Here is a 9,167-nt window from a genome sequence, read left to right on the forward strand (position 1 = left end):
GTGTCTTTTAAGTGAGGCTAACCCACTTGAGCAGAAGTCTTCCCAGTGTTTTTCTACTGAGGATAAGCTCTCAGTGTTTAAACTGAGTAAAAATCTTCCCAGTGTCTTTCACTGAGGATGATCCAAGTACTTCTTCTTGAAACCAAGTTTCAAGGATAACCTACTACTCAAGAGAAGAGTTGAACACCACTGAATAAAACTTAGGATCATCAACCAAAACTGGAGATCCAAGAACCAGGAGATACTCACTCAAATTCGTCTGGACTCTCTGAGAAAGCGGACAGGCCCAAGAAGCCTCTGCTGGTGCCAGGACTCTGGATCCTCATAGAGTTCAGGCAAAGAAGAAAAGTCTGCTCTGGGCCCCTTCATTGGTTGCCAAGACTGCTGACTGAAAACTATGCACAACCCAAAAGGAGAATTATGTTTTATTTGGCAGATTTTCTGAGGACTTAAGCCCAGAGCACAGCCTGTCAGATCACTCTGAGGAACTGCTCAGAAGACCTAAGGGAGGAGTCAACCAAAACCAGGTAGTCAGAACATCAAAAGGTTACTACTAATTAAAGAAAACTAGACATCTCAAGTTAAGGACTGTAGCACTTTTCTATGTATGAGATGATGAAAGAATCTGGGCTCCGTGAAATCATTCCTTTGATATGCACCTTAACTCTAGAATCAGTACCCTGTTTTTCTCCATCCCGAATCCCCTCAAGGTGCACAGTTGAGGGTTCCTGCTTTGACATCTGACTTGATGGCTGCAACATCCTTTGTCTACTGATATGGCAGGGAACATTTTTCATCCACGGGTAAGAAATTGAGGAGAAAATTAACATAATTCAAGGTATAAAACCATCACAATATTAAAAATTCCCAAATGTCAAACAAACATAAGTACCCTTGACCTGTAAAATGGAAGATGCCAAAGAAGGGAAAAAAAGAAACAATAAAGAAAATGTAGAAAATAAAGCATAAAATAAGATGGCAGAAATCAATAACAGTAGAACAATAATTAAAGAAATCAAGGTAAATGTTATAAGATTTTTAAATTTCCAAAAAAAACCCCCATCAAACAAAACATATTGAAAATAAAGTAATAGAGAAAATTTAGGGAGCAAATATGAATGCAAAGAAGACCTGTTAGGTAGTTAGTCAGACATTAGCAGCAAGGAGGTGAGGGTGGTGAGAAAGACAAGAAGAAGAAATTGAGTCACACGCAGCCGTCTGGGGACTCTCCCTTGACTCCACCCAGAACGGGAGAGACTATGGTCTGGTGGTGGGCAGCTTATCCTGATAAAGAGAGGCACAGTAACACAAGGGGACTTCTCCAGGCTGTGCATGCCCAGACCAGACAGGCGTATACCCTATAGTAAATCCAAACTCATTATACCATAATTACCATAAATTACATGTGGTTTTGCCCCTCCCCCCACCCAGTAGGCATTTCTTGGGGATTCAAGGATGAGAGCATGCGCAGCAGGAAACTTGTTACATAGCTCAGGACTGTCAGTCAAATAATGATCCTTGTCACTCACCCCCGCCTCTCTGCAAAATGCTCCTTAAAAGCGCTCGTAAGGGGCTTCCCTGGTGGCGCAGTGGTTGAGAATCTGCCTGCTAATGCAGGGGACACGGGTTCGAGCCCTGGTCTGGGAGGATCCCACATGCCGCGGAGCAACTAGGCCCGTGAGCCACGACTACTGAGCCTGCGCGTCTGGAGCCTGTGCTCCGCAACAAGAGGCCGCGATAGTGAGAGGCCCGCGCACCGCGATGAAGAGTGGCCCCCGCTTGCCACAACTAGAGAAAGCCCTCACACAGAAATGAAGACGCAACACAGCAAAAATAAATTAATTAATTAATAAAAACTCCTACCCCCAACATCTTCTTTAAAAAAAAAAAAAAGCGCTCATAAGCCTTTATAGGAATTCTGCTTTCAATTTGCAGAAACAGTACACCCATCCCCCCGCCCCATCCCGACAGTGTACCTTTGCTTCGATATACTTTGCTTTGGGCTTGCTTCACTTCGCTGAAATAGCCTGTTCTCAGAAACAGCCTGCTCTTGCTCTCTCCTTCTTTCTCTCCCTCTCTGAGAGTGTACCTATGCTTAAATCAACTTTGCTTTGTGCTTAAGCTTAACCTGGTAGTTTGCGATCCTTTGCTTACTATCATGGAACCAAGATAGCTGGTCCAGGCCTTCCACTGACCTCCTCGGTTGAAGCTATTTTGTTACAAAGCATGTCCACATGGTGACAGACCTAAGTCTAAATTTTGATAAAAGGTTGAATTAAGGTGAGAATATCATATGGGAGGAAAAGACTGTAGGAAAAATAGTAGATGTAGGAGATATGTTTGTGAAAGTGCACATTCATGGCAATATAGCCAAATAAACTCACATGCCCACGTTCCCACTAAAACTGTATAAAATTATGACCAACAAGCAGAGAATACACATTATTTTAAAGCCCTCATGGGGCATTAAGACATATTTACCATGTGAATCCTTCAGTGAATCTTGTGTTACTGCTAAGGGATGTCATAAGGGAATTTTGTGTAAGACTCAAAGCTCCCTTTCTATATGGTTCAGGCTGGACTTGAAGCTTCAGGGGCCTGGGAGGATGGGGCAGGAAAGGCAAGGCACACTCAGAAAAGAGAATACATACATAACACACTAGGAATATCTGAAGAGGCTGCTCAAGACCTGGCTCAGCCCCAAGGGTTTGACCCCTAGTCCTACTCTTCACCCTACAGCCCTTTAGGGTCAGGACCTTGGCTCACCCTAACCCATTCCTAGCTTCCGGGTATAGAATGAGTGCACATGTCTGAATGTTAATGTTCTCTCAAAATTTACATGTTGAAATCCTACCTCTTAAAGATAGGAGGCGGGGCCGTGCAAAAGTGCTTATGAGCTTTCATGAATGGGATTAGTGCCTTATAAAAGAGACTCCAGAGATATCTCTAGCCTCCTCCCATCATATGAGGATACAGAGAGAAGGCTCCAGCTGTGAACCAGGAAGAGAGCTCTCACTACGAGGTGGCCATACTGGTGACTTGATCTTGGGCTTCCCAGCCTCCAGAACTGTGGTAATAAATGTCTGTTGTTTTTAATCTACCCAGTCTATGGTATATTGTTATAGCAGCCCTAATGGATTAAGACCACATATTTCAAAATTTATCTGGAGAGTGGGGACTGTCTTATCATTGCAAACTAAGAAGTTGGGTTGAGACAACATATGAAAGATTTTCTTTTAAGTAGAAAATTATGGATTATTGGATTTGAAAGTACTAGATTGGTTAAGGAACATGAGTACATGTGTGTGTGCGTGTTTGCACTGTGTCCCAAAAGTTTTTGTGCAGTTTAAAGATTTACTAACTCCAGAATTATAAACACTACAAACTTACAGAAACATCATTTGAAGGTTTAACTGTTACCAGATGCAAGTCTGTGTGCCTGATGCACAGTGAGGCTAAATACTGAAACATCAGAGTTTGAAGCAGAGAAAGGTTTACACAGTGCCATGCAAGAAGACATGTAGCTCATGCCCAGGAAAAACCCCAAACTCCCTGAAGGCTTTCAGCAAAGCCTTTTTAAAGGCAAGGTGAGGGAGGGGCATGACTAATTGTTGCAAATATCTTGGTGTTGGATACTTTGTTCTAGGGGCTGGCCAGATGGGTCAGTTCCTGGTCAGGTCATGTGTTCCTGTAAACGTCCAACAAAACAATTATTATTCTCTGTTGTGCAACTTTTTATCTCCATGAATGGGCTCTTAAAAGTCAGAGCCGGGGCTTCCCTGGTGGCGCAGTGGTTAAGAATCTGCCTGCCAATGCAGGGGACATGGGTTCGAGCCCTGGTCTGGGAAGATCCCACATGCCGCGGAGCAACTAAGCCCGTGCGCCACAACTACTGAGCCTGCGCATCTGGAGCCTGTGCTCCGCAACAGGAGAGGCCGCGACAGTGAGAGGCCCGCGCACCACGATGAAGAGTGGCCCCCGCTCGCCGCAACTAGAGAAAGCCCTCGCACAGAAACGAAGACCCAACACAGCCATAAATAAATAAATAAATAAATAAATAAATAATTTATTTAAAAAAAAAAAAGTCAGAGCCTTAGAAATAGTCTATCCTGTATATTCCAGGCTCTAGGCAACATTGTTTTACAAAAAGTGCAGAGCCAGCCTGGATCACAGGGATGGACAGAGTTAGCTCAGGCAACAAAGCATAAAGATTAAAGTAAAAAAGATCTCATGTGGAGGCAGATTGGTTCTTCCCTATTACATAGTTATTTATAATTCTTTCATACTTATGAATATTGAAAAATAAATTATTTTAATTTTTGTGTGTAGTTCCCTCTGATAGAAAATGAGGCAAAACATACACTATTCAAAATTCACAAAACTAAATAAGTGTAAAAGAAATTCAAGTTCTATCCCTGGGTTTACACAAGACCCATACATGATGTGGGAAAGTTGGAGCTGAGGACAAAGGAAATCCTGAGTAAAAATGTCTGTGAAACAGCTAGTCTTCCAGGGTCAGCTTAAGATGTTCAAGAGTTATCAAGTTGGTGGGCCTCAAGTAAAGGTCTCTAATGGATGAAGGAGCCAGGTTCCAGATGGAATGAAGAGAAAATTGGCTAAGGTCTCTCTGACAGGATGAGAGTAGTTGGAAGGAGGGATCTGGAAGCCCCAGGAGGGTGCAGGTGTCTGTGGGTCTGGATGGGAAGGAGGGGCAGTGATTCAGCCTATTTCTCTTATTGCCCCTCCCCCACACTCAGGAGCCCTTTGTGACAAGGCCACAGCTCTGTGATGCAGGCCTGGTGTTCTGCCATCAAGTGAACTCCCAGTGCTCTGTTGCCTGAGGGCAGCAATGCAGTTCAGAAGATGGAGAATCTCTTTTCTTTGAAAGACATTGTTGCTATCTGGCTGAGATCCAGCCCAACTTCCTGGGTGATTGATATCATCCTTGGGTTCCTGTGTGGACTGGGGCTCTTCCTAATGTTACTCCACTGCTTCCAGAGTAATGTATTCTTAGCACCACCTAGGAAACATAGAAACATCAGGAAGGTAAGAAACCTTTGGCTTAATCCCAGCAGAGATTCTCTCTTTTTTTCTTATTCTTATTTCCACTTTTCTAAACCACGTAGAGAGACTCCTGAGATGGGAACTCTCAGAAAAGTATAGAACATCATCCTTCTAGGGAAAAGCCAGGCCAGAGAGGGGTTAGAGTGGGCATGAGGATTTCTAGCCTAAGATCTTAGACCAGGAGTTCAGGTATGGTAGAGGGCTCCAGGGCAAGTCCCAAATGCAGTGACTAATGGTTAAGGACTGGATTACGAAGAGTTCAATCTCTGCAGGAAGGCTGACCCCTGAGCCCTGGTTCACCAGCCACCTTCCCACAGCGGGTGTCTCAAGTGAGACCTTCCTCTGTGTTGGGGCTGAGCCCCTGAGAGCCTGAGAGAAGAGGCTGGAGTGGAGGTCTGGCCTTGGGAAGCAGAATCCTATCTGACAAAGCTCACGTGGGCATTTAGGTCTGAGGATATGTGTGTTTCTTGATCAGAGGAACAGTGACAGAAGAAATCTATGGTGATTAAAACTTAAAAAATCCTTCTTGGGCTTCCCTGGTGGTGCAGTGGTTGAGAGTCCCCCTGCCAATGCAGGGGACGCAGGTTTGTGCCCCGGTCCGGGATGATCCCACGTGCCACGGAGTGGCAGGGCCTGTGAGCCATGGCCGCTGGGCCTGTGTGTCCGGAGCCTGTGCTCCGCAACGGGAGAGGCCACAACAGTGAGAGGCCCGAATACCACCCCCCGCCCAAAAAAAAAAAAAAAAAACCTTCTTTGCACTCTTCAAAGAAGAAAAACTGAAAAGATTGTTATCCACTTTAAAAATAAGTAAAAGGGGAAAAAACCCCACAGAGTTTTAGTTAAATGTAGAAAGTCATGTTGTTCATGAACACAGCTTGCCTAGATAGAGGACAGTGAGAGTTGGGTGTTAGCCCCTCACTTTTTCTTATCTCTCAGCATCAAGTAAAGCTGAAGGGGAGGAGCAGGAGTAGGAAGAAAAGTGGATCTTTGAAAGGTAAGCCTTTGCCATTCAGCCCTGCGCGACCCGAGAGTTAGCTTCCATCTCTCCTAATCCTGAGGGCCCAGCTTCACGGTCTCTGAGGATGCCAGGGGCAGAGCTTATTCCTCAGGAAACAGAGCCTGAGCCTAATTAACAGAGCCTAATGAACGTGGAAGCACTTTGCAAAGGACAAACCCTTTTCAAGTGAGACTTACCATCACTGTCAGGGACATGTGGCCTTGGACACTGATACTTGGGCTCCAGAGTCTAATCCTCCAAAGATTTCCCTTAAAGGGTCATTGCACTCAGCCTCCTGAAAGACTCTTAGGCCTCTGCCTTCACCACCATGACCCAGTCTCCTGATTTCCAGCTTTCAGAGATTGCCTGGAAGAACTGGAGGGGACTCACGACCTGGTTTCACTTCTGCAAAGGTAAAGAACCTTTCCCCTTCTCTCCTGGGTCGTCCTTCCTCCCAGAGCCTCTAATGTGACCCCAGCCCTGGGAGGGGGAGCCATGGGAGGGCGTGGCTAAGGCCCTAGGGTGAGGGAGAGCAGGAGCATTAAGAAGTCAGTGTGGGGGCAGAGGAGGGTTCTTGGGCTGCAGGTGCCCACCCATGCCTGTCCTGTCCGGCCATCCTGGCCCCATCTGCTCTCCTACAGCTGCCTGGGGAGGCTTCCTGGCAAGGGCAACTTTCATCAGCTCTCATGTCAAGACCCTCCTGGTGAGACGTGCAAAGCCGTGCCTGCTGGAGCCTGTGGAAGATACTGCTTGAAGGGTTGGGAACCCTGCATGAACACCTCCTGTAGGGTTTCCTTCCCTGATCCAGACACTCGAGAGGTGCTGGAAGCACATATTAAAAGGTTTTGGGTAAAGCACAGGTGGACCCTACCCCTCAAGGTCCTCAAGCCCATAAATCTCTTTAAGTCGAAAAAGTTCCAACCCTCCACCGTTCTGCAGTTGGCCACTTCCCCTTCAGCCACCTGTGTGTCTGGGTCCCACTCAACAGTCAAGTTTGCTGAGTTCCTGGAGAAACCTCCTCGGGCTCATTCAGGAGAGAAGGTGATAACAGAAGAGTCAGTTCCTACCCTGAAGAGGCCTCTCCTTGTCCCCTCAACTGTGTGTAAGGAAATCCAGAGTACCCTGGCAGCAGTTCCATCTATTGACTACCATGGGCCCTCAAAGGCTTCTCTGACTGGACAGGAGGGCAGGCCACCTTCTCAGTCCCTCACACTCAGCCTTGTGGGCAGAACCTGGAAGAGTGAGAGTGTGGAAGGGGTCAAGAGGGACAGCCTAGAGCCAGGTCCAAGTTCAGCAATGGTCAGGAATGAGCCAAGAGAGGAGAGTGGTGGTCAGGCCTCACGAGACCCCTGCCATAGGGTAACAGTGATGGAGGTGAACTTAGGATCCCCATCTTTGAGAGGTGAAGAGGCCAGGGAGGCTGTGGAGGCCAAGGAGTCTCCTGATCTTCAACCACAGTCTAGTGTTATCTTGGAAACCAAAGTGTTGACAAAATCCCAAACCACAAATGTACATATGAGGAGTTTAGAGGTGCCAGGGGCCAGTAGAAGTTTCCTACTACCTAGACTGTCTGTTTTCCAACATCCAGGTGAGCCATGCCTTAACATGGAGGTTGCCAGTGAGTTTAACTCCAAAGTAAAGGTACAGTCAGACAACCAGCTTCAGGACTTTCCCAAACACAGGTTCCTTGCTGCAGACAACTTGGCTTCTCAGGTGCCTCAGTGCCATCCCCAGAGAGTCCCCACCAGAGACAGGTTAGCTTCCCAGGAGCCAAGTGGCCTTATGGAAGCCCAAAGGAGCCACCTAGGGCAGCAGGAGCCCAAAACTTCAAAACTCCAAGACTCATGGAGGAGCCAGAGCAAGATGATTGCCCCTACTTACAAAAGAGAGGACTGTAGGAGGCATAAACCAGGAGAGCATGAAGAAAGGTTTAAAGAATTAGGGACCTCTCAAGCTGGAAGTATGAGCCGCCCTGCCCAGGTCAGGGGAATAACAGACTCTATTGGGAGCAGATGTCTCCAGCTCATGCCAGAGAAGAAACATAGCCCTCCAGAAAGCCTCTTCAGAAAAAGGATGAGGCTATTTTTAAAGTGGATTTTCCCCAAGAAAAAAGTCAAGGGTCGAGATGCTCTGCCAAAAAAAAAGCCCATATCAGCCACTGCCCAGAGTCACGGATCAGTCAAAAGCAGATCAACCTTGAAGAGTGAGACTGCTGAGGGTCGGGCACGCATGACAGCTGTTGGACAGATCCCAGAAGAAAAAAGAGCAATTCACCATGGACTTCATGCCACAAAGTTAAATGAACACAAACTGGAATTCCAAGTCCCAGTATGTGGGTGTTTCTGCTACCACAGGCTTACCTCCTACCCAGAGCAAGGGAGAATGATGGGTTATACAGCCTGCAGTCATAAAGCCACCTCCAAGGGCCAGAGTTGTTCTATCAGGGAAAGGGAAGTCAGACACCAACATAGTTTGAAAAGTGTAAGGTTCAACGATGAGCAGCTGGGCCTAAGGTGCCTCCCATCCTTGCCCCCCAAGAAGAGTTTGTTTCCAGTTAGTACCTGCCAGTATGGGCCAAGGATTCCAGGTGCCCCAGCCCGCCATCAACACTACTGTCCAAGGCATTGTCATCTTTGGGGAGGTGTCTTGCCTGGTCGACAGTAAAATCCTTCTTTAGTCTTCCCTTTAGTAGGAAAACATGTCTCCAAGTAAAAATTCAGTCCATGTAGAGAAAATGATTTTCTCATTAGCACATCCAAGATATTTAATGTTCCCCAATACATATATATATATACATATATTTTTTCTAATAAAAGCATAGTGTAATGGCTGCTGTCTGTGCTGTGCACTTTGTCTTCTAGAAGGGAGGGGCATGGAGGGAGGTGGACAGTAGCATCACAAGCTTGGTCCTTGTCTCGTGTCCCTTCATTGCACCTTATGATACTGTCATTACACAAACCAAAATTACTCTAACAATGAGATGGGAAAAACCTATGAAGCCCACACCCAAGGATCTGGTTCAACCAGTCTTTCTCCTTCTTCTATGCTACTTTGAACTTTATGCAAGTGTAGTGGATAGGTTTACACGATAGGGCCAGACATTGCA

The 9,167-nt window shown here is 46.4% G+C and overlaps 1 protein-coding gene across 1 annotated transcript; it reads left to right on the forward strand.

Moving 5' to 3' along the window:
* Positions 1-3,657: 3,657 nt before the first annotated feature.
* Positions 3,658-8,885, forward strand: LOC308611295 (spermatogenesis-associated protein 31A6-like; the record flags this gene model as incomplete). The annotated part of the gene is made up of 4 exons (XM_081260135.1): positions 3,658-3,677; positions 5,976-6,058; positions 6,414-6,474; positions 6,703-8,885. 4 exons carry the CDS (start codon positions 3,658-3,660, stop codon positions 8,723-8,725), a joined length of 2,187 nt encoding a protein of 728 aa, XP_081116261.1. The 3' UTR covers positions 8,726-8,885.
* Positions 8,886-9,167: the final 282 nt, after the last annotated feature.

This window comes from Mesoplodon bidens, assembly GCF_964165515.1.
Source record: "Mesoplodon bidens genome assembly, contig: HAP1_SCAFFOLD_179, whole genome shotgun sequence".
Classification (NCBI taxonomy): Eukaryota; Metazoa; Chordata; class Mammalia; order Artiodactyla; family Ziphiidae; genus Mesoplodon; species Mesoplodon bidens.